Below are 25,997 nucleotides of genomic sequence, written 5' to 3' on the forward strand. Positions count from 1 at the left end.
CCAACCTAAAGCAGCGGCAGGTCATCCGAAGCTTCATTGACCTGGTGAGATTGGGATGTCCCAGGGCCCGACCTTGTATTACCCTGCATAATGATACCTTTGCTGACAACTTACTTTTAAAAATCTAAACTTACTTTAGATACAGCTGTGGTCTCAAGAGATCATAGTGCATCATTGCAAATGAGCCCTGTGTTTAAGCTAGACTTGTAACATCATTTCACACTGATAATGGTCACTAACTGGACTAAATGTGTACTAGACCATAAATAAGGTAATCGTGCTAACTGAGTATGCGTTTTCATTTGAAGTGGGGTTTATCTACATGAACGACCTCTGTGAATGTCACAGTTGGTCAGGCAGTGATGACTGAGGGTTTGTGTCTGTAATGGTATAATCAGCTGGTGTGTCTTTGTCTGGTTAGTGAGGTCAAATTCCAGACAAATCACCAAACTGTGACTTCCACTGTGGAGTCCCAGGTCCCTGTAGTCCTTCATTATGAAGCATCAAGCTGTCAACATACATTCCAGTGAACGAGTGTTGAAGTCATGCATATTGAAGTTATACCAGAGTTTCACAGACTTTTCTTCAAGACTGTTTTATTTAGAGAGTTAGATCATTTTTATCATTAATGTTTTGAAGCAAGTATTGTCTCTATAAATGTATACCAGGATGCATAAATGTGTATTCTCTTGCAGGATTGCGAGTTTGATCCGTTCAAATACAACAGCATTATTGAATGTGAGAAGCCCAACAACGACCTTAACCGATTTCGGGGTTACATGTAAGTCCACCATTAAATCATTAAACTGTTCCACCATTAAACAAATTCTTTACCCTTTGCTTTTTTACCCAGTGAGATCACTTAGTCAGGATAAAGGCAACATTTAACCTCCATGTGCACTCGAATGCAAGAGCTCCCCGGGAAATGTACTTTTGCAGCATGTAAATAATGCTATTTCCCCTATCATAAATCATCCTTGCTAATATGGTCCGATTGCTTCTCTCTGCAGCGCCAAAAGTGGTTAAAACCTCATTAGGGAGTAAAACGCAAGTTAGCGGATGAATGGGTATTTGTGACCCACAAACCGGAGATTAATAAAGTTCTTCGCAGTGGCACTTTGCATTTCTCTTACACTAGCATTATTCAGATGACTTTTCAACCCTATTAGAATGTCTAATTGCCCTGCCAAGCTGTTGCCGGAGCATTTAACAAAGTAACCCATCTTGTTTTAATCACTTTGAAGTGCTCTGTCTCCCATCGAACGTACAGTGTGCTGAGATGATGGTTTTTGATGAATGCATGTTTATCCAGACTGGGATGACTGGGCTCATATGCTGAGTGCTCAGACAAACAAAAAGACAGAAGTTAAGCTGAAAGTGCACATAGGAGTAAACTATGATAACGATACAAGAATGTTTCCAGCTGATTGTTTAAATTTAACATACTGTGTTTTTTGGGGGTATCTGACATTTCTGTTCCTTCAGTAGTGTTCTATCTGAAAACAGATACACAGATGTTTTAAAATCTGGATCACATTATAAACATCGGCTGTCTGTTTCTATTTTGTATGTCCGGTCTTCTCTCCCTTTGTCCAAATACAGAATGACCACAAGTCCTGTGCTTGTTGAGGATGTTACAGCAACTCCTCTGAGCTGATAGAAAGAAGGTCTCCCATGTGAGATAAAGAGAGAGAGAGAGAGAGAGAGAGAGGGCCGAGGTCCTGCATTAATGGTGCAGGGTGGAGGGGGCACAGTGTCAGCTGACGGGATCTCCAATTATTATGACATTTATTCCCCCCACTCTGAAAGAGAGCAGATGCTAACGGCCTCCCGCCACTGTCTGGTTGCTGAGATACGGCAGCGCGTGGCCACGAGCCAGTCGGAGGTAGAGAAGATGATGAGGGAGTGTACAAAAGAGACAGAGAAGAACAGTCTGTGTGTGTGTGTATTGTGTGATGGAAAAATGTGTGTGTGTGTAAGGATACCTTTGTGTCGAAAGGAAAGAGGTTTCTTATGTCAAGGTCAGCAGCATTAAGTGTAATCTCCCTCCCATGCTGTCTGCTTCAGCCACAGAGATCACAGCTCTGCCCCTGACTATGATCCTTTTCCAATTGATATTGCAGGGTTGGAATATAAGTACAACAACTATGTATGTTACTGCAACCTCTCACTGTAAAAAACAAGTCATGTCAACTTTAGACTTACCAAACAGGCTTAACAAAAACTTCAACACTTATCCTTATAGAAGAATTGACCTAATCTTTTGATGGTCAATATGGTCAACATTTTATTTATTGTCATGAACGCGGTGATAAAAACCACCCAATGGCCTGAGCATCGCCAAGATCAGGCACAAGCATCAATCTCAGCAAAGAGTTGCAAGCTGTTAATGTACCAAAGATGTAATCCTAAGATTAGGAGTGATGTTAAAAGGTTATTTTTCGCCTATCATGGGTGCTGAGCCATCAGTGTTCATTCAGCACATTGCAGTTGACATTCTTCCTCTCTTTATCAAGCTTAACCCAGAAAGCCCTTTGAACTTAGCCAGTGATTTGCTGTTTAAAGTACCCCCATATCCAAGAGCTTAATTTAAGAACTTCCACAGCCACATCATTGTCTTGACACTCTGAGCATATTCACAGGGATCTTATTTCTTAACTTGGATCTCATCGTTGGTAGAAAGGTGTTTTTTTTGTTTTTTTTTTGCTCAAAGGGTTCAGAATCTGCCCTTTAGGGCAGCGCTGTGCTGTGTGATCAGATGCTTTGTAAGCGATTTGAGGAGAACAATGAGTAAATGAACTTCTAAATTCTATATTCCCTGGTGACCCTTACTATCGGTAAATGTGTAGCTCAAGTAATTCATTCATAATGGGTTTTTTTGTTTGTTTTTTGTCTGACAGAGTCCATCGCAGTGGCCGGAGGGATGGTCTTTACAAAGAGAACCTGCTACTCAGGGGCTGCACCGTCCGTAACACAGAGGAGGCTGTTGGGATCGTCATCTATGCAGGTATGTTGACCTCTGATCTTGCTTTTGTACTTAACCTTTAACCTCTGTGAGCTGATATGACAGACGCGTTTCTTTTGGCGGTATGGGTGTTCAGGTCATGAGACGAAAGCCATGCTGAATAACAATGGGCCGCGCTACAAGCGCAGCAAGCTGGAGCGTCAGATGAACGTGGATGTGTTCTGGTGTGTCATCATCCTGCTCATCATGTGCCTCTTCACTGCCATAGGTATGTTGTGGTCTCGTGAGCAGATTATAAATGGGCCAAACGGCAATGAAAATTGGCCTATATTTGGATCCACTCGGGCACAAACTCTTCTGATACTTCGTCCTAGTTTACTTGATAATGACCTTGCCTGACTGTTGTTTCAGGTCATGGGCTTTGGCTGTTTCAATATGGAGATAAGCGCCCCGTTTTTGATGTGCCCAGCCCTGATGGAATGGACTTATCACCTGTGCTGTCAGCCATTTATCTGTTCCTCACAATGATTATCGTGTTCCAGGTAAGGCACAAAGCTCCATGTAGTCCCATAAATATCCTTAACAGGACAGAATTATAGCAGACCCAGGACATATGGATCAGGGAAACCATGCCTTAGCCTTCAATGTCCTCTACCCAGCCTTCACAGTTTATTACTGTGAATCAACTAACACCTCACCTTGCTTTATGCCACCTCTCATCTGAACCCTCTCCGTTTCAGGTGCTGATCCCAATCTCCCTTTTCGTGTCTATCGAGATTGTCAAAATTTGCCAGGTGTACTTCATACACCAGGACATGGATCTGTATGACGAGGAGACCGATTCTCACCTGCAGTGCAGGGCTTTGAACATCACAGAGGACCTGGGCCAGATGCAGTACATCTTTTCTGACAAAACCGGCACGCTGACCGAGAACAAGATGGTGTTTCGACGTTGCACTGTGGCTGGAGTGGAGTACTCCCATGATGCTAATGGTAAAAGCCACCAGCCTCCCCCTTATCAAACTCTAATGAATCATTTAGGACTAAACTAAATATTTCAGGGGTGTCCTTTAGATCAATTGGCGTGAGTTGATATTAAAATCTTTGACATGCATGTGTGTTTCTCCCTGTCCTGCAGCAAAAAGGCTGGCCATGTATCAGGAGGTGGATTCGGAGGAAGAGGATTGCACTTCCCATGGCGGTACTTTGCCAAGACGTGACAGTGTGACAAGCCACCAGAGTGGCAAAGTGGTACTTCGCTCTCAGAGTACCAAATCTCACCGCCGCACAGGAAGTCGCGCCGAGGCCAAGAGAGCCAGCATCCTCTCCAAGCACACCGCCTTCAGCAGCCCCATGGTCAGCCCCAAACACTCTCACTCTTAAGCACCATGTTTCTAGGAGGTCCATCTCAGCACATTACAGCCCCATATAGTCACACTGTGAACATGAGAAAGATGAATGGTCTTTAATTGATAGTAATATCAACTTTTGGTTAACGACACATGAAAGACTTGTTTAATTTTATAGTGCTTTAGAGTGTGTTGAATATGAAGAACTTCAAATAAAAATACTTCCCACTCTTGCAACTTTACCAATATCACACTCTGTATTGTGCAGAATTTTAATATGTACTTTCATAAACCTCTGACATAAGGCTGCAACTAACGATTATTTTCATGCTCAATTAATCTGTCAATTATTTTCTCAATGAATCGATTAGTTGCTTTATTGATAAAATGTCTCAAAATGTTAGGGGAAAATCGATCAGTTGAAGACCTCAAATGCCTTGTTTTGTCCAAACCCCAAGCATATTTAGTTTACTGTCATAGAAGAGTAAGTAAAGCAGAACATATTAAAGTTTATCAAGCTACAATCAGAGAATGTTGAGGTATTTTCCTAAAAAAAAACGACCAAGCCAATTAAAGGTGCTCTAAGGGATGCTGGGTAACGTCACTTCTGTTGATGTTCAAACAAAACAGAGAGCTAGATCGCTACTCTCTCCCCCTCCCTCCCGTGCAATTGAAACTCTCCTAAACGTGCATCTCGTCGGTGATTGGCACAATCGGTTTATGTTTTTATGGTCTAGGCTGGCTGTATTCAGGGCACAGGCAGCTAGCGGATGGTGAGGTGATGTTTGTTGCTGTATGTGACAAAAATGTTTTAGCTTAGAAACCGCGTAACATTGCTTAGAGCACCTTTATCCGATTACTAACAAAGTTGGTGATCAATTTAATAATAATTGTTTAATAAATTAATACAGCCCTACTCTGACCGTTAAAAAGTAGCTAATCTGTTGTAATTATTCCTGTTTGTTTGACTTTGATCACAGGAGAAAGACATCACCCCAGACCCGCAGCTCTTGGATAAAGTGAATGACGGCGCCAGCCAAATGGAGGTCATGCGTTTCCACAGCCAGTCTCTCAGCCAGATCCCTTCCGACCTCTCAGACATCATTGACTTCTTTATCGCTCTCACCATCTGCAACACTGTGGTCGTGTCCTCTCCCAACCAGCCCAGACAAAAGGTACACCTATGGCAACTTCCTAAGCGGTTATGACAAACAGACATGGAACAGGCTTGAAGATAACAATCAAAACAGAATAGAGTCTGTGTATGTGGACTATTTCCTATTCAGATGCCGCTTGGTTTACCTTGTGTTGTTTAGCCATGGAAGTAGAGTTTTTAGCATTGTTGTTGTGCTGTTATGATGAGCAGTGGTGTGTTAACAACAGAGAGAGATTTTTTTGTATCTGTGTTGGATCTCAGACTCCATGTTTGTCCTTTTATTTTGGTCATCTCCTTGCTCTGCATTGTGTTTGCAGTGATAGAGAAATATTTTGGGTGTGGTCATTCCATCCAGAGTTAGTGATATCCTGTTCAGCTGTGCTGGCCAATGCCCCAGAATGACCCTGTGGCACAGACACTCTCTCTCACAAAACGCTGCGAACTCTCTGACATCCTGGCTAGTGGGACTGGCAAAAATGTTAACCGCAGCTTCTGTATAGAGTATACATCAGCCATGTGCTAGACCCTTTCTTCCATGAACAAATGACGCACGTCCACTGTTGATCTCTTTAATTAACAAGAGAGCTTGGAGGCAAACGGCAATCTCCAATAGAAATAAAAAGCTTAGCTGACTGCTGTGCCCTCTTCTGTCTATTGTTCATGCTTTATTGGTTCCTTCATCTCACTGAAAGGCTTCTGTGCGCTTGTCGTTGGATCCAAGAATTGGATTGATTTTGATTTATGCCGACTGTCCAAGCCCTCAGTGGACTTACTGTCTCAGAGAGAATGACAGGGGGGTGATGCCTTATAATTTTTTATCACAGAGCTGTTGCCATAACATGCCATTTCATCTTGTCATCTTGGTGGGGAAAAGTTTACATGGCTAATGGCATTTGTTAATACTGTCATAAGTTACTTCTAGTTTCATCATGAAGGAAAAAATAATAATTCTCTGTACTATTGTGCATTCATTAAATTATGCTCAGTATGCCTCTATTAATCACTTAGCTCCATTTAATCCATCCTGGTATTGTTTGCCTGTGTAGGTGCGGAGGTTCGAGCTGAAGTCCCCTGTGAAGACCATTGAGGACTTTATCAAGCGATTTACGCCCAGCCGCCTGACGTCTGGCTCCAACAGCAGCAGCTTGTCCAGCCTGGTCACCAACCGCTCGTCCTCCCACCGCGGCTGCTCCAGCGTCCTGTCCTCGCCTTCTGCCGACAGCACGCTCAACAAGCTGGACGAGGAGCGCCGAACTGCCGCCAACACCAATGCCAACGCCACTGGCACCCTGGACCACGCCTTTAGCCCAGTCCCGGCATCCCTGGATGGAGCTAGATCGCCCTGGGCAGCGGCAATGGCAGAGGGTGAGCTGCGCTACGAGGCCGAGTCGCCGGACGAGGCGGCGCTGGTGTATGCGGCTCGGGCCTACAAGTGCTCACTGGTAGGCCGGCTGCCGGACCAGGTGACGGTGGAGCTGCCTCACTTGGGGAAGCTAACGTTTGAGCTTCTACATACGCTGGGCTTTGACTCAACGCGCAAGCGCATGTCGGTGGTGGTCAAGCATCCGCTTACCGACCAGATCACCGTCTACACAAAAGGAGCTGATTCAGTCATCATGGACCTCATCAAACCACCTCCTACAGGTAAGCATCCGCTGCACTTTATGTTGCTTTGAAAAAAGAAAAAAAGTCAAAAACAAAATCCTATGGTCTGTTGAAATCGGAGAAATATAGAACTAGAATCACTGCCATGCTGCCGATAAAAGTATTAATTCAGATTTATAAAGCTAGCCTTTGTTCATTTTGTACTTTGTCAGCTAGTACAGGTACAGAGTAAGAACAAGGTTTTTCACTTTGGCTAGCTGAAACAAATATGCAACCTGTTAAAGAAATTACTCAAGAGTTTTATTAGCTGTTTATACAGACATCGCAATAATGTAGGGTAAGCCAACATTTGTTTGCTTCCAAGGTGACACTTTGTTGCACAAAGTGTGTCGTCACAGTTCCTCAAGCTTTGCATTCTGATTTGTGCCATTATAGTGAATCATTGCTGAGGACTTTACACAAGTGTTAATGGGTTCTTGTTGTTGTTCATGTAATGTGAAGCAACCCTGGGCAGTGTTAATCTGTGCTACCAGTGGGCAGGCGATCTGGACTTGTACTTGTGGTGGTATCTGATTCTTGACAGCCCAGCAGGCTGCGCTGAAGGGAAGGATTGATGGTCGCTGGCCTCCAACCAAAGTGGCCACAAATCATTAGATACCATATCCACAGTCCAGTGCCAGGACAGTGCTCACTCGTTTTAACGAATGGAAAAGATACTCGCAGCCAGTCAGTCACCTATGATTAATTACTTCCAATTGCGTCTTTTTTTTTTTTTTTGGCCTAAACACAGGATGCCATACTGCATGTTGTAATTGGACCTCATAGTTGATGTGGAAATCCATGTTCACGTCTCGTTCCTCATTGGCTCCTGCCTGAGAGTGAATAACTTTCTTACTGGAGATGGGATGTAATGTGATTGGAGATGCTTTTACAAGAATATTCTGTAGCAAAGTGCATGTCATTTTCCATCTGATTCTAATCAGTGAGTGTTGCCTCATTCTTTGAAAATAACAGATGAGTCACAGACTTAAAAATGCTCTCATCATCAACACATTGATGTAATGTCTAACTTCTGATTCGTAACATAAGTTCCACACAAATTCCTAGAATTGACAAGTTTACACATAGTTATTCCAAAAAAAGAATTCTCATACCGAATATTGATAGAAATATTATGTAGCCTATAATGCTGTTTAACCCAGTAGAACATTGTCTGCGTGTTGACAGTTGACAGGATACATTGTAGCCTAAGAAAGGGAAATGAGTGTCTGGTCTTACACGCTCCTAGGACACCATGATAATCTCACGGCTGGCTCTGGCTCGAGAAGCATGTGGCTTTTTCCTGCCATGCTGAGAGGCTCCTGTAAATCAGACGCATTCTTCCGTCCATGGCCACCCTCCCATATTACAGGCCTATTTCAGGAAATGATCATGAATCACAGTGTTATTTCCTACTTTCGTCCTTTCCCAAAACAAAAGGGAGAAAGCCAGGTGTTTGTTGCGGTGTTGTTGTTGACTTCTTTCAGAGCTAGATACTCGCTCGGCTCTGCTGTGGTTGAGAGATGTAGTAGAAGGGGCCATTTTTTATTAAAGATGCGGTTTTGCTGTTTTTATTTGTAAACATAAAAGTGCTTATAGGCTACATCCCCAGTTGTGGAGTGATTATGATGGATCAGTGAACAGACAGTGCTACCCATTTGCCTGAGATATTTTTGGCATCTCTCTCCGTTTTACACATTGAATGCACAGGGATGGGGAACATGTTTCCCCTATTCTTTTAAAATGACTTGCCAGAATTGCACCTCTATGGGCAAATGTTTTGAATTAGAAATACATGTATATTTAGTGGCAAATTCCATTGGCCTGTCTTTAAAGTGTCCCTCTGCTCAGTTGCACCTCAAACTTCATCATTTTGCCCTCTTGTTCTACATCATATTATAGGAAGACATCAAACAATCAAATTGACCTTGTGGTGTTAAATGTAGTGGACAATGTCAAATTGTGTGATACCAAGAGATGACAGTAAAGGACCTTTCAAAACCTCTCTGATTTTCAGAATGACTTGGTTGCAGGGAATAAAAAATGTAATGTATGATTTTAATGTCTCCAGGAGAAATTTGAATGTGCATATTGTCCTGTGAGGCTATTGCAGACATTTTGCCTTGATCGATTCAAGTCTTGTTTTTTTTTTGTTTTTTTCTGGGCAGGTGATACACTGTGTTCTCCCACCCCTGTTTAATGACTGTAGATTATTCCTGGTTCCCCTGTGCTTTGAAGGGCTCGGTGGTTATAAATTGTTCTAATGGTGAAGGTGGTCTCTCTCGTTAGTATTCTAGGCATGCAAAAAGCTACACAGGCACTTTTCTGTAACCATGTGTACATAGAGACACTAGCCCACTGTCTCAAGAGTGCTAACCTGGGCACTGTCCTCTTTTGTGGTTGAAGCACCATGATGACAACTAAAATAGCTCACAGATGGAAGCCCATTAGAGACAAAAATGTGTGTGTTTTAAAGAAAATGGCATGGCATGTACTGTATGTTTAATGTCAGTAACTTGCTTGAGTTCAGTAACCCTGGTCTTATTTCTCCATCTTGACCATAGTGTCTACTCCCCTGATGATAATGTGCATTGTGGTTTTCTAAGAAAGTGGCATGTCAAAGCTTTTTAGCAGACAGTCAGGTGAATCATTGTGTGAAAGCTTTGCCTCAGCAGGCAAAATTAAATTGGAAGGTTTGCTTCACCAAATTGCATCATGGATAGGTCTAAAATAAGAGCCTCTTAAGAGCTGGTTGAGGGAAGGGGGGTTTAAATGACACATCACTCGTCCACATGCCATGTGCTATTGCTGTTTGACACAAGTGAAAACAAAAAAAGCTCCGACATATTTAGAAAGCGGCATCCAATTCTGGATTAATAGTATTGGTTGTCATTATAAGAATCACTGTGTTTTTTTAAATAAGATTTACAACTAGAAGGTGTTTGAGTTAACATTTGTTTGTTACATTTTTCTTAGCTAAACACAGAAAATGAACAAGGTCTTTACTTGACACAGCTGTGAAGAGACACTTTGTCCCTAACTTTCTCTGTGTGGAGTGTGTGTGTGTGTGTGACACACGACAGTCTCTGGCACTGCCTCATACACACTCCCCATACACCAGGCGCCACCATCACACACACTGGCCAGCGTTTGCCTTGCCTCGCTCCATGCCGCAGGGGGTGTGGCTGGCCAATTAGCACGCTAGCTTCCCTGACTAGCACACAGTGGCTCCATTCACGCTCAGCTCTACGTATGCATCCAAAGGAAGGAGAGCCGGTGTGGAAGGGTCTGGTCATGCCAGAGCTATGAACCCCTCTGCTCCGTCCTTTGATGGACATAACCAGCAGACATTGTCATTATGTAACCTGGGGCAGCACCAGGCCTCCAGGAGTAGGTAAAACAAACATGACTTTGAGGCTTGAGAGCTGTTTCAGTCTCTTGTTCAACCAGGCATACAGAGGTGGAGACTTGTATACTTAAACTTAAAGCTGCATGTCAATACTGTAAGCTATACCACTTTAGACGATGGAAATGTCAATAATACGCTTAAATGAATTGGTGAATAATGGATTATTTTGACCGACACATCTGTGTTGAAATGTTTGTCAATAGATAGAAGATAAAATATCTTACTGATTATATATCACCAACACAAGTTGGTGAGAACCTTACTGTAAATCAGAAAGAGATGAGATTATTTCTAGAAATAGTAATTTTATGTGCTTACTAGCAAAAGTATGGGCTTAGTATCGTTATTTATGACTGATAATTTTATTTCACTGCAGTGTTAGTAGGATTTAAAATCATGTCAAGGTTACTTGTGTTCAAATCTATTAGAAATTATCCTTCTAATTTTGATTGTGTGAATTCATTCCTGGAAGAATGGCAGTATATTTCCATTTTTTTCCTCCAGTACTGTCAAGCAGATGAAAGATTTATTATAACCAATCACTTACTTGGACTCTAGGGACGTTATTAAACCTTGAATACAACAACGCCATAACCAGGTCGGCATAAAAAAACAGTGCGTCCCTCCCATTGCCCTCTCGACTCTCGTAACAAAGAGTGCTGTGGTGGGGGGAGGCCTAGTCAAGAAAATCAGTGCAATTTCTTGGGTCACTTGAATTGAATATTTGAATGTGAAGCCGGGAAATGTCCTTGAGTTGTTTTTTTTTTTTTTTTTTTTTTTTTTTTTTTTTTAAAGTAAAATGAAGAAAAAAATGAAGAAAAAAATCCTATTGGGCAGTTGTTGATGGAAGGAGCGAGACGAATGAATCATGGAGTGAAAATGAGGCTTGGCTCTGTGCGAGTGTGACTTGGCCAACACCGAGCCACGTTGGGAACGAATCATCTCAAACTGTTTGTTCCCTCTGACGTGCCAGCGAAAAAGGAAAGGCTGAAAAGACAGAAGGCATCGAAATGTCTTCCTGCAAGAGCCAGCTCTCGGCTCACCCGTCAATTAATGCAGGCCTTTGAGAGTGCATTAGAAGGATCTGGTAGAGGCAGCTGGATTTAGCCTGAAGACTCAGAGAGGGGCTTAGAACTGTGAACTACACCCACAGTGAATTCAGAGAGCACTTCCGTTTTTGCACTCACATGTTGTTGTGTTTTACGATTTCATGCAGTTTCATCAAATGTTAAAATCTGAATGAAATGTTCGTCTCTCTTTTTGAAACGAAATAATCAGACAACCCCAAAGGAAAGCGGCAGAGGAAAATCTTGCACAAGACCCAGAACTATCTAAACCTCTACGCCGCTGATGGGCTACGAACCCTCTGCATCGCCAAAAAGGTACCCACACAAAACCCATCGCCTCCCCAGCCTACATCTCTACACACACACACAAACACTCTCTCTCTCTCTCTCTCTCTCTCTCTCTCTCTCTCTCTCTCTCTCTCTCTCTCTCTCTCTCTCTCTCTCTCTCTCTCGCCTGTGATAGATATGACTAAGCTGTAGCACGTATGGAAAAAAAACCCACCTCCTGTTCTAGCAGGGCTGGGATGGATGGATAGATGTGTGTGGCGTTCCTCCTGCTCCAAGCAGCACGCAGTGCAGATGAGCCCACGGAGCCCTAAGTGCCATTTCCAGTGACTCAGCTCCAAGCTGCCATGCTTTCCCTGGCTGCTAATTTATGCTCTCACTCTCCTCCAAATTAATTATGTCCGTGTTGTTTTTTTTCTTGCATATGCAGTCGGCCTCCATATGATGTGACCAAGACACTTTTTCTTGAGGTTTCGCATGTTCCCATGCACCAGTTGTTGCTGTTTTTCTCCATTCGATGGCAAATGGCTTTGAGAATGTTTTTCTTTTTTTTTTTTACTTTGAAGCATCAAGTATCTTTTTGAGTTTTCAAATAAAATCATTATGCAGTATTACAGAATGTTAATTGATAATTCATCATGGCCACATGCAATCTCTAGAAGGTGTGCCAGTTATAGAATGTGGAAGTATACTTGTATGACCAGGTCTGAGAATCTGATCAACCAATCCCTACCAACAACACTCTAATCTACCTAGAGACCTTGAAATAACTGTGTGTGTGTGTGTGTGTGTGTGTGGGGGCAGGTTATGAGTAAGGAGGAGTATGCCCGATGGCTGCGGTGCCACCTAGAGGCTGAGACGGCCATCCAGGGCAGGGAGCAGCTGCTGTTCCAGTCGGCCCTCAGACTGGAGACCAACCTGCACCTCTTAGGTGAGACTGAAATGCTCCTCAACACGCTTTTCAGGGATGGGTACAGCACAAGGCCACATTCCACACCTACCATTTCAGGCTTCATGAAACAATGTCCAAGTACATCTCATTCAGTACATTTAAAAAAAAAATTATTTCCATTTTCCTGAGAATTCATGCTAGCGAATTGGCCCAACCCCACCACCTTATCACTGCTAATGTAAGAGCAAGAAATTATTTGTTGAGCATTAGCTGATGCAGTGACAATTCCCTTTATTGGACACATTTTTGGGACACTGTGGGCAATATAATGCATGTAGTTTGGATCTTTTTAATTAATGCAGTTGAATGACATTCACCCCCCCCTGCAGGAGCGACGGGCATTGAGGACCGGCTGCAGGATGGCGTCCCGGAGACCATCGACGCCCTGAGGAAGGCTGGCCTGCAGATCTGGGTACTGACGGGAGACAAGCAGGAGACGGCCATCAACATCGCTTACGCCTGCAAGCTGCTGGACCCCGAGGAGGAGATAATCACCCTCAACGCAGACTCCCAGGTGAGAAGAATTTCTTCTCTAACACGCCACCATTCCAGAGCTGCGTGCTTATCCAGAGCACTACAACAGCTTTTTGATGGTGCTGTGGTTGTATGTACCACAGGGTTTTGTGCCCGTTGAGATTTCCCAGGCACGCACGGCAGCCCTTTGATGGTGTAGTGGAGGTATCGTAGAGCTGTATGCTTTAGATATTTCACCACAGTGTGAGTGTTTCTGAGTGTTCTTTGTGTGAAGCTCTGAGTAGTTCTCCTGCCCTTCTTTCTTTTGCCACACTTGAGGGGGGCGGGGGTCTTTCAGTAGATGCCCCAGCAACAAACATCAGAATGTGAGTTGGGACATTTTTGCTGGTATTGTTACTTCAAGGTGGAATTACTGTTTTCGTTTGTTTGTTTGTTTTAACTGAAAATGCTGCATGTCAGTCTCTGGGTTATCATCCCATACATGGAGGCTTCTAAATCCCCAATTTTCATTTAAGAATCTGCACTCTCCTGCACGTCTCCCGACTTCCTCCCCAGTGTATGGGTTGTATGAACCATCTCCCATCATATCTCCCCTTAGTTCTCACACTATGTACAAAGTATGTGTTCTCATATGGGATGCTATCAGATTGGAGCTGACTACTGCATCATTTCACTGCAGTCACTGTGTACCAGAGCTTGTTTTGGCATGGCTGGTTTATCCGCTTGCCAGATGTTGTTTGTCAGCTCTCGCTGTGTGGCAGATTTCTGTGATCTCTGGCCTCTGCCCCCCCTCCCTGACCTCTGCCCCCCCCCCCCCCCACCCCCACCCCCACCCCTGTCCCTCACAGGAGGCCTGTGCCGTGCTGCTGGAGGAAAGCCTGCACTACATCCAGTCCAAGTTCCTGTGCGGCTCCTCGCCCCCCGCCCACCCGAGTGCCACCAAGCAGCAGCAGCAGCAGCAGCAGCAGCAGTTCAGCGCCTTCCACCTGTCCCCGTTCTCCTGCTCCCCTGCCAAGTCGTCGTCCTCGACCTCGTCCTCGGCGGCTTCGTCGGGGCCGTTCCTGGTACACCGGCTGGGCCTGGTGATCGACGGGCGGACGCTGGCCTACGCGCTGGACCGCAGCCTGGAGGACAAGTTCCTGGCGGTGGCGCGCAGCTGCCGCTCGGTCCTGTGCTGCCGCTCCACGCCGCTGCAGAAGAGCATGGTGGTCAAGCTGGTGCGCAACAAGCTCAAGGTCATGACCATGGCCATCGGTAAGGCCCAACCCCCCCTTTCACTACCTCACTCACCCTGCCTCACCCCACCACACCTCATCTCTCTCTTTTAAACATCTCCTGCTTAGATGCTTCAGTGGGCAAAGCATCCGAAAACAATAAAAAAATATTATGTGCATGATAAAACAGATGTTTCATCTGAGAGCCGTTGCAGGTTTACAGCTCATAGTCTTTCTTTGTTACAGTGACATCTATTGCATATTTAATTGTAGCAGGAAGCCCTAGCAGAACTATATAGGCATATTTTGTGGGATGACATGTCACGTTTATAGGCTTGTCACATTGCCTTACGCATGGGCTTTATGTTAGTCAATTGGTCTGTTTTTTTTGTCCTGTCTCACATTATTTTTACTCATGATACTTGACTTTTCCATTTTTACTTCCATTTGAGAGAGTTTGACTTTTTTCCCCTCTGCTCCCCTCTTTCCACAAAGACAGTGGTAATGGAAAACTAGCCCTAAATAGATCATGTGTCTGTGAGATAACTGGATATCTTTGGGCAGATTTAAGGAACTAGAAACAAAATACAAGATGCGCGCACACACACACACAGTTTCAACTTCTTATCATACCACACACACACACAAGATGTCAGTTTGAAATAATCCACTATGTACTCACTCACTCACTCACTCACACACACACACACACACACACACACACACACACACACACACACACACACACACACACACACACACACAGACACACACACTCTTCATCTGAGTGGATGTTGAAGATTGATTGCAGAATCTGTGTCTCTGTAAATATTTTAGTGGTGTTGCAGGCGCGTGCTTGTGACGGTACGTCTCTCTGCTCCTGCTCGTCACCTCGTAACAAGCTCACACTGCACTCCAGTTAATTACCCAGATGGCTTCCTTCACAGAACAGCTTCAACGTCTCTGACACACACACTCAGACGCGCACACACAACACACAGACACACACACACAGTCTTACTTTCTCACTCATTCTTTAACACACACACACTCTCTCTCTCTTATGCTCATTCACTCCCGTCCATACTGACACACAAATGTGCACTTGGAAGGGTTATTCTGGGACACCAGTGAACTTTTGGAAGTTGAGGAATGAGCGAGATGTAAAACAAGGTCTTTCAATATCCTGCTGCCACAGCGAAGGGCTACATTTGCTTTTGTTTTGTTCTTTATTATTATGTATTTATTTATTTATTTATTTATTTACTCCTTGACAAAAGCACCTGCATAGTCCCAGAGCTGCTGCTGCTGCTGCTTTTAAAAGCCTCCGGTCACAAACTCAGACGTAATCAAAAAATCGGAATCCGTCTGCGCGTTCAACAACAGTGATTCATGGAACAGGGGCATATTTGAGCCATATTTATAATTTATGGTCTGTGGAGGCAGCGGCACACATAGAGAGAGGGAATATGCAGGGCATATACTCAGGCCTGATTAATTACAAGTCCTGAGCAGCTCTGGGTTTTGGCACGAGTCATCATGTGAGTGCCTCCGGATGCTCGAGTCAGAAATATCAAACTTCCACATCCTCCTCTAATTACTCTTGATGATGAGCTGATGTCGCTTCCCTAAGTGTGTGTGTGTTCTACACTTCGTCACGCCACTTCCTCCTCAGACCTGGAGTCAACAGCACTCACACACATTTTTCATCAACCCACTCTCCTGAAACACACCCTTACATACAGTGGCATAACGAGCCGGCGTAACACTGGGCCCTTATGCAGGATTATCAAGATGGCACCCTACTACAGCACGTCATGATTCAATGTCCACAAGTACCATAAAAAGGACAGGATGGGATACTGCCTATATTGCAGCACACATATACAGAGATTAGATGATTTGACAAAATCGGGAGTAGCCACGCGCACCACAGCAAATTGGTGACGGCGCACCATAACGCATGAAAAAACACTGAAGACGGCACACCACAACACACTGTAACTGAACTGAACACTGCTATGACTGCACACACATAGGCCTAGGCCCAAATACATAAAAAAATGCTGACTTAAGTCATAGGCTAGCTGTATTTTCCGACATTTTCTGACCAATCGAATGGCAAGTCCAGAGACGACTGTCCTATTGAGCTCCTCAGGTAGCTTCATCAGTTTCAATTTAGAAAAAGAATGCTCTGCAGAGCCCACTGTCTCTGGGATGGTAAGAAAAAGCATGAAAACAGTGCAAGCCTCCCCGAAACTCAGTGATGCAGCTGTTCTCGGTTATCAGCATCATTGTCAGGTCTTGCACTGTTTTAATTTGTGAAATACACTCTTTTAAGCAAGCACGGAATGACAACAGTTGCATTGGAAAAATCAGTAATCATCATCTCTGTAAATCTCCACCAGCCGGTTTGCTTGCAAAAACAGTTAAGTGTCTCAGGCTGTAGAACTTTGAAATTGTCCTCGAACAACGTGTTTACTGTTTTGCACGCAATACACATGTTCACTTACCATATCCCACAATCCCACACACACACCTATACACATGCACTGACTCCCACACCCTCCCTTTGGTGCCCATTGGAACTGCACCTGTTTGTGAGCATATCCGGACTCCCAGCTTTTCAGAATCTGCCTAAAATGCTCACATCTGCTGTCCTGCTGAAATAGGAGTGTAATCGATAACACACACTCTCTCTCTCTCTCTCTCTCTCATTGTATTGGTGTAGTTAGGGGTGCTACATGGTTGCTTTTTAAGGTTTTTTTTGATCCATATAGTCCTTTCATAAAGGGGTTTAAAGAGTAAAAAAAACAATATCTATCTCGCTCTGTCTCCCCCACCCCCTGCTGCCTGATATCTGGCAGTGAAGTGGAGCCCATTTCTGTTTCCCAAGCTATCAAGTTCAGGAATGCATCCATGCTATCTTCACCTCTCCAACTCCCGAGACATGCGCGCGCGCACACACACACACACACACACACGCACACATTCTTTCCTGCACACAGACACATAATATTAACACTCCCATGACTTTCTCAGGTCTACTGCACACAGTATTCATGTGGGGACTCTTTCTCACTGACTCTTCTCTATTATTGTGTTACATGCTCCAAATGTAAAGCACTTTGAGCGGCATTTTGTGTATGAAAGGTGCTATACAAATAAAGATTATTATTATTATTATTATTATTATTATTATTATTATTATTATTATTACTCCCTCCCTTATGGATGGGGCTGATTTCTATAGTGGTGACATTTATGTAGTGATGTGATCTCTCTCACACCCCCCCCACACACACACACACACACAATCTTTGTGCAGGGATGTGTGCATGTTTAATTCTACACTTGGGTGTGATTTGTTTATTTTCACGCTGCTGCGACTGCTGAGCCAGGCTGAGCGTCTTTGTGGAGCGCAGTGGGCATAAATCTCTCACCTTTTTTCTCATTTCCTATACCCTCTCTCCCTCCTCTCCTCCCATCCCATCCCCTCTCTATTGGAACATTAATCCTAGGTGATGGAGCCAATGATGTCAGCATGATCCAGGTTGCTGACGTCGGCGTGGGCATCTCTGGACAGGAGGGAATGCAGGTAAGGAGAAAGCACACCTCCACTGCGCTTTTAACGCATGGACCGGGGAGGACTGGGCAGAGAGGAGATGGACGCTGATGAACAACTCAAGAGGGGGAGAAGGACTCTAACACACCAGACCAAGTCAGCTAGAATACAAGGAGAGAGTGCTTAGGGGGTGAGGGTGAGAAGAATGGGCTCTAAAGGGGGGGGGGGGGGGCAGGCAGGCAGTGACCACAGTGTGGAGAGAAAGCACTAAAGGGGTCGACTGCATGGGTTAAGGGTAAAGGTTAAAGGTAAAGGTCTCCAGTGTTGGTTTTACCATGAGTGAAGAGCCTCTGGGTGGCAAGGGTCTGAGGAGGCACTAGTGATTTGAGTTGGCATCTGCCAGCATGCCCCCTCTGCCCTCTGAGCACCCAGTACTGTCTCACAGCAGTGGGCACGGACCGGGCACTGGCCAGATTTGGCCTGCTTGGATGTCCTGCCAGACTGGCCCACCTGGCACGCTCCTCTCATATGGCCATCCCTGTAGCCCCTCAGAAAGGTGACCCCAGCATATTATTGATTGAACGCGCCAATTAACCTGCGTGGGCAGTTTCTCTGGAGCACTGGGCAACAGCTGGTGTCGGCAGTATATGCTCCACTGTCCATCTCTCTTTAAAAATGCCGGGGTCCGCAGATTAATTAGCGTTCATTAAAAAATGTGCATTTAACGAGACCCCAGACCCTCTTTGGGAGTCCTGCGTGTGCTGAGATGCTTCGTTTACCCGCTTCTACCCTCCCCTACACCACGGCTGCTGCGGACACATCGCGGCCTCTGGTCTCGGGATTAACGGTCCGCTGGTGTCGTTGGCCTATTCCCCACACGGCAGTTTGGAAGCCGCCACAGCAGCACAGCTCGACCACTCATCATTATACTGCTGTATGTCCGACACGGCTGCTAGTACGCATGGTGATGGATGAGTGACGGGTGCTGGGTTGTTTAGGGGGCTGAAGGTGCCAGTCAAAATGTGGCTAATAAATCACAGGCAAGCTGAAGCGCTTAAAGGTGTGTGTGTGTGTGTGTGTGTGTGTGTGTGTGTGTGTGTTTGTTTGTGTGGACTTGGGGAGGGGCAAAGCCTCGTAAAACCGTTTGCATGATGGAGAGGCGTTTTGAGCAGCCTGGAGTGGAATTCTTCATAATTCTTTAATGTACGCTAAGTGTTTCGGAGGCCCTGTTTTATGATGGACTCAGATGAAAGTGCTGAGGCAAGCTTTTTGGGCAAAGTTTGGACGAAGGTCCCTTTTGTCCTTTTTTCACACTCTTTCCTCCCCTCCCTTCTGCACCCCACCCTGCCCCGCCCCTCCCCTGCAGGCAGTAATGGCCAGTGACTTTGCCATGCCCCGCTTCCAGTACCTGCAGAAGCTGCTGCTAGTTCACGGTCACTGGTGCTACTCCCGGCTGGCCAACATGATCCTCTATTTCTTCTACAAGAACGCGGTGAGTTTTCAGTGTTACACCACAGAAAGCACAGATATGCAAATATATTTTTACACTGTACTGTGTTTTGATATTTTCATCTAAGACCTCAAGAGCTGCTGGAAATTTGAATTTCCCTATGGGCTTATTTTACTATATCTATCTATCTATCTATCTATCTATCTATCTATATATATATATATATATCTGTCTGTCTAGACTGTGACAAATAGAAGCATGTGCTGTTCCTCAGTATATACAACATATGCAGAGTGTGGGGGGCTTCCACCGTATTCGGTGAAATCAGCATTTTTGTGCAAGGCGACACCGTATACAGTATGTGTTCATGTCAGTAGAGCATCATGGGTGGCATACGCCCCTCATGTTTTCATTTTTTCCCCATTGTCAGCCTTTTCTGTTGAAGCGTACCATATGGACGTGTTCACCTACACGAAAAAATGTATAGTCACATTTGCATGGGTGGTTACCGTTTGCAGCATCAGCCATTTCTGCAGAGAAAATCATTTCAGCTGCATTTTACTTGGTAGAAAACCCTGCATTGTTTATCCAGGTTGAGTGTTTTGTGTTTGTTTTGTTTTTTTGTGATGTCAGCCGTTTTCTTTGTGGGAATGCCTAAGTGGCCCATTCTCTGTGAACCTGCTCAGTTCTTAATGAAGATCTATTCTTGTGTGGTCCAGAGAGAGTCCCACGGGTAATGAAGATCCATCGCCTCTAATGACACCACAGCTGCAGGCCCCCAGTGTATTCACAGAGGCCTCCTAACCAACTCTGTTTATCCTTTCATTCATTTAATCCATTTTTCTCCTTGTGCCCCTTCTTTCTCTCTTTCTGTCATATTCTCTCCATCACTCACTTGCCCCCCCCCCCCCCCCTCCATCCTTCTCTCCTGGCCTCCTGCAGATGTTCGTGGCGCTCATCTTCTGGTACCAGTTCTACTGTGGATTCTCCGGGTCGGCCATGATCGATCAGTGGTATTTGATCTTCTTCAACCTGATGTTCTCGGCCTTCCCGCAGCTCATCACCGGCACGCTGGACAAAGACGTGTCCGCGGAGACCCTCCAGGAACTACCTCAGCTCTATATGAGCGGCCAGAACTCGGAGGTGCCACAGCAATTACCACTTATTTCACTTGAATTGTGTCAGTCCCACTGCTAATGTCATTCTGTGGGTGGGTGTGTGTATGCATCTGTGTGTGCGTGGGTGTATATGTGTGGGTGTGTGCACTGGTGTGTTTGATTGCGTATGTGTGTGGGTGTGTTTAATTGTGTGTGTGTGTGTGTGTGTGTGTGTGTGTGTGTGTGTGTGTGTGTGTGTGTGTGTGTGTGTGTTGGGGGTAGCAAGGGAGACAGTGAAAGAAGGATGGAGCATGGCAACTTCTATAATTTTGTGTGGAATATAATCAGTTGATCTCTCTGGACTTGCGATGCTAGAGGTAGCAGCATTGGGAAAAAGCTTTTTAAATCGTCAGAGGATTATATTCTATTACAGCCATCTATCACTGTTGTGGTGTTAGAATTGGCCAACAGTGAGTCATTAAAGCAGAATGCCCTTGCCATAGGTTCGTCACAAGCCATAACCTTATACAGCTCAATTAAAAGGGCATGTCAGTATCCTCCACTGAAGCAGATGATGGTTGACTCTATCTGAATATAAACTACATGACCATGTGTTCTCTCTCTTTTGACAGGAATATAAGCCATACATGTTCTGGATGAATATGATTGATGCCTTTTATCAAAGCCTTGTCTGTTTCTTCATTCCTTATTTTGTGAGTTTTACCATCTTTCTTACTTAAAATGCCCCCAGGTACTATATTGTAAATGATAAGTAGTGTTAAATACATTAAAAAATAAGTGTATATACTGTATATAGTATAATATAGTATACTAAGTATATACTTCTAAGTATATACCATTTAACCTCTCCCTCTGCTTTCCTAGGCGTATGCTGACTCGAATGTGGACCTGTTCACGTGGGGAACCCCCATAATCACACTGGCTTTGTTTACCATCCTTCTCCATCTGGGCATTGAGACAAAGACATGGGTAAGGCTGTTCTCTGGGATGTGAATACTAGTTTATTCTTCTAAACAGTGAAGATATTTACACAAGCGGACATGTTGAGGAGGATCCATTTAGCTTAGCTGATGCTAACAATACCTCACAATATACTGTACCTAGAATTAGTGTTGGATCTCCTCTGGTTTAATGCAGCCTTCATGAGTTAGACCACACTGATATCCCAACACCTGCAGTCATCCTATGGGATTGGTATGACTAAGGTAGAGGTCAGGTGTCCATCCTGGTGTCCCACTCATAGTAATGCTGCTCAGGAATCTGATTGGACTCCTGGCTCTGGGCCTGACATGTGGGAGAGTGTGACAAGCCTGTGGATATTTATGCATAGAGCCTGGCTGATTAGATTGAAGCAGAGGACTTCAGCCGGATTGGAGGTGATATATCTATCAGCTGTGGCTCTGCTTAGCACTGCCACCACCGCACGCTACACCACCCTGGCTCTCCCACAGTGGTATTTCACTAGGTCGGCACGACACGGACGGTGTGGCCGTGGAATAACTACTGGCTTTACTTCCCTTCGTACACACAGAGAGAGATGCGTGTCTTTTGCAGGTAAGCATGTGTACGGTTCCCCGCAACCTGCTCAGATGGTCCCAGTTACGAGGCAGTGGCGGCAGAGATTTACGAGGCCTGATTGGATTAGAGCTCTTTCCATTACGGCCAGCCTGTAAATTTCCGCCTGTCAGATTTTGCACATGGAAAAAAATGTCCTTTACGCCAGCCTGGCTGCCTCCTGGCCATTGCGGCTCTCCTGTAGGGAGAGGGCTGGTGTGCCCACACTAAGAGCATGAGTCCCTGGGGGCAGCAGCATCATTGTCCCATACTACATACGGGCCCAGTGCCCACAAGTTTGATTCTGGCCAGAAGTCATTTCTAGGACTCACTACCCCCATCTCTCTCTCCTCTTTCTCTCCTCTTTCTCTCCTCTTTCTCTCCTCTTTCTCTTTCTCTCCTCTTTCTCTCCTCTTTCTCTTTCTCTTTCTCTTTCTCTTTCATTCTCTCATTTTTGGTCATGTTCACGGTCCAATCAGTAAGTGCTAGAAAAGCCCAAAAATAAACATAGTTTATTACACTTACTTATTTACTAATTAACTCACCCAAAGCTGTGCTGGCTGGGGCTGGCATGGGAAATAGCAGAAATGCACGTGCGCAAGGCTTCACGACACCAATCTTGCTCCAGCGGCGAGTTCACAACACATGATTGGCACGATGTCTTCACAACACACCATATGATTGGCTCAATGTATTCACAGTTCGACGTTTTGCCGAGGAAGGGGTGGGATATGTGTAGACAACGGTCATATTGGTTTTACAAACTAACCCCATGCATTTCTATGGAGGATTGCTGTGTCTCCTCATTAGAAAGTCTCTGTTTCAATGCTTTTGAACAGAAGTTTGTTTCTTGGATGTTCCTGCTCTACTCTCATAGTTTGTGTGCGTGGGATGCATGAGGTAGTTTATTGTAGCTCATACACCTATTGTATGGGAAGCTGAGTCTCACCTAAGGCCATCTGAGGTGAACTGCTACTGGTCAGTCCGCTCACCCCCCCACACCTCCCCGCCTCCAACACCCCCACAACCCTCTTCACAGGATGGGTGTGCGCCGGCCAGATTGTTGGAGATGTTTTGGATAGGTGTTGGCCAGGTCCCTCGCATCAGCAGATGGGTGTGCTCCTCTCACGCATACCTCAGCTCAGTAAATCAGTCATCTGTTCTTTACGCCAGCCAAGTCTACAAACTTTGCCCGAAACACTTTGGCACTGAACTCCTAGATATGCCTTGGAATACATAGAACCCATCACATCGTAGAAGTGATGTTCATGTGAGATTTCAGATTGGGTCATTAGCAGGGTTTAAAGTTCTCGGGTACTGTGCTGGAATTCAGGGATGGGCCAGGCTTATGAAGAGGACAAATCAATAAATATTTGTCAAAAAGAAACCAAGTGGCTTCAAATATTTCCGATTTCAGACGCACAATTATTTTTTTTACGCCCAGCATTAGTCATCACCATGGCGGACCCCACTAGTTAACTTCTCGTGTCTTCCCTGATTCACACGGAAGTTGGCATTGCTGAAAGTAACAATCTCCATTCTCTCCTTTCTCTTTCTGTTCCCTTCTGTGGCCCTCAGACGTGGATGAACTGGGCCTCCATCGCGTTCAGCGTGGCGCTCTTCTTCACGGTGGCCCTGTGCTACAACGCCTCCTGCCCCACCTGCTACACCCCCTCCAACCCCTACTGGACCATGCAGAGGCTGCTGGGAGATCCGCTCTTCTACCTGCTGTGCTTCATCACACCGTTTACCGCGGTGCTGCCCAGGTAGGCTAACCTCAAACACCATTGCGTCTTCTCCAAGTCTAAAAACTGTTTATTTGTCTTTGTGTGAGTCTCAGTGCTTTCTTTCCCGGATATGCCAGCCCAAATGACATGACAAAATTATAGATTATACAATCTGTTCATTTGTTTTGTGTGATATGCAGGGATACAGACTTTACTTCCATCTGTATGAGTCTCACTGCTTTCTTACCCAGATATGATAACCCAAGCACCATTAGATATTATTATATTATATAATCTCTTCATTTGTCTTTATGATTTGCAGGGATACAGACCTTACCCCCCATAGAATTTTTGCTGAGGCACTTTATACAATTTGTACTGCCGATACTTGTGTGCTTTCAATAAAAGATCTGGGGGAATCTGTGCAAACACAGTTTGAAAACTTTTTGTCCTGTGCGTGCAGTGCAGTACAGTGCTGTACTGGTGATGTGTTCGTTCAGATAACCACAGTATCCTCTGAGCAGTCTCACTCGGGGAGTAGCACACAGGGAGTCTATGCAGAGAGTGTGTTCACATTCAGTAGAGGTTAGGCTCTGAAGTCCCATGATTCATAACAAGCCAGTGATAACACAATGCCTACGTGTGTTTATTCCTGGGAGCTTGTGTATGTGTAGTGTATCGAAGCAATGGTGGTGTTTATGTTTCCTGAAGTGCATGACCTTGTGTGTGTGTGTGTGTGTGTGTGTGTGTGTGTGTTTCCACAGATACTTCTACAGGGCTTGTCAGGGCTCACTGTTCCCCGGCCCTGTCCAGGTTGGGAGGCAGCTGGACAAACTCCCAGCCGAGACACGCAGGAACCTCCTGAGCCTACAGTGGATGAAGGTGGGTTCGTTCGGCTCACTGTTTGGACCCCGCCCCTCCTTCTTCCCCTTCCCCAGGGGTTGCGGGCCGAGGTCACGGCAACCCCACCCCAGCTCGTCTTCCTCCTCCTCATCTTCATCATCTGCTTCCTCGACCTCCAAGAAGCCAGAGGCGCCGGATAGCACTCTAAACTCTAACAGCCTGGAGACGTGGACCCGCTGCCCAAGCTCCAAGCCGACGGTCAACCAGCACACAACCAGCGCTGGTGGCGTCCAACAGCAGGACAGCGGGCAGCCCCCCTCCTCCCCTTCCCCCTCCGCGTCATCGCCCCACCCAGACAGTAAAGGGGAGCCTCTGGTCCCCCCCACAGACACAGACACCCTGCCGTACACCAAAGAGCCCAAACGGGCCAGGGGGGCGCCGCCTTCGCCATCGTCAATGGACCCCCCCGCCTTCGAAGTGGTGGAGCTGCCGTCGGACTTTAGGCCGCTTGGCTGGATGACCTCCACGCCACTGCTGGCGCCGCAGCCAGTGCCCCAGCATGAGGGCAAAGCTGGCAATGCTCAGGGCGGAGCCCAGAGGCGGGACTATGAGGGCGAGACCAGCCCCATGCACAGACTCCTCCCCAAAGAGGGTGGGGCTCATCGTGCCCAGGGCTCTGACTGTGAGAAAGAGCATGCCCTCAAAACGACTCTACTCTGATGCCTTCACCCCCACACACACACACACACACACATTATGCAGATTCCGTTTTGCACGTTATTTCTAAGAAATTTTTATTCTATTTTTCTGGAGGATTATTTTATAAAAGCTATAAATAGGTACTATACATTATATATGCATTTTATAGATGTAAAAACTAAAGCCAAATAAGGAGAGAATTTGTGAGATTTATCTTCTGCTTCTGCAACTCGAGTGTATCTGTGTGTGTGTGTGTGTGTGTGTGTGTGTGTGTGTGTGTGTGTGTGTGTGTGTGTGTGTGTGTGTGTGTGTGTGTGTGGTTGTGTGTGTGTGTGTGAATGTGTGTGTTTTTAACGCTGGAATGTTTTGTTTTATTTAAGTTCCATCTCAGAACTGGAGGCGGTGTTTGTTTCTGTTTCAGTCTAAGCAGAACCATTTTGTTATCAGTGTGTTCAGATGTTCTTGTTCTGGCTTTGACTTTGAATCCTGCACATGTTTGCAGACCTTGGCTCTGGATTCGCTTCAG

General features: G+C 45.3%; 1 protein-coding gene across 1 annotated transcript in view; it reads left to right on the forward strand.

Moving 5' to 3' along the window:
* Positions 1-25,512, forward strand: part of atp10a (ATPase phospholipid transporting 10A) — a gene marked incomplete in the record, with an annotated part of 36,627 nt that extends 11,115 nt beyond the window's left edge. Inside the window, 20 exon segments of the mRNA XM_048253098.1 lie at positions 1-44; positions 696-781; positions 2,901-3,007; positions 3,102-3,233; positions 3,377-3,507; positions 3,706-3,958; positions 4,104-4,321; positions 5,295-5,489; positions 6,517-7,114; positions 11,802-11,905; positions 12,680-12,806; positions 13,157-13,341; positions 14,150-14,555; positions 18,037-18,113; positions 19,447-19,572; positions 20,473-20,673; positions 21,260-21,340; positions 21,513-21,617; positions 23,781-23,968; positions 24,694-25,512. Coding sequence (XP_048109055.1) covers positions 1-44; positions 696-781; positions 2,901-3,007; positions 3,102-3,233; positions 3,377-3,507; positions 3,706-3,958; positions 4,104-4,321; positions 5,295-5,489; positions 6,517-7,114; positions 11,802-11,905; positions 12,680-12,806; positions 13,157-13,341; positions 14,150-14,555; positions 18,037-18,113; positions 19,447-19,572; positions 20,473-20,673; positions 21,260-21,340; positions 21,513-21,617; positions 23,781-23,968; positions 24,694-25,492 — 4,163 coding nt within the window.
* Between the last annotated feature and the right edge of the window lie 485 nt (positions 25,513-25,997).

This window comes from Alosa alosa, chromosome 9, assembly GCF_017589495.1.
Source record: "Alosa alosa isolate M-15738 ecotype Scorff River chromosome 9, AALO_Geno_1.1, whole genome shotgun sequence".
Taxonomy (NCBI): Eukaryota; Metazoa; Chordata; class Actinopteri; order Clupeiformes; family Clupeidae; genus Alosa; species Alosa alosa.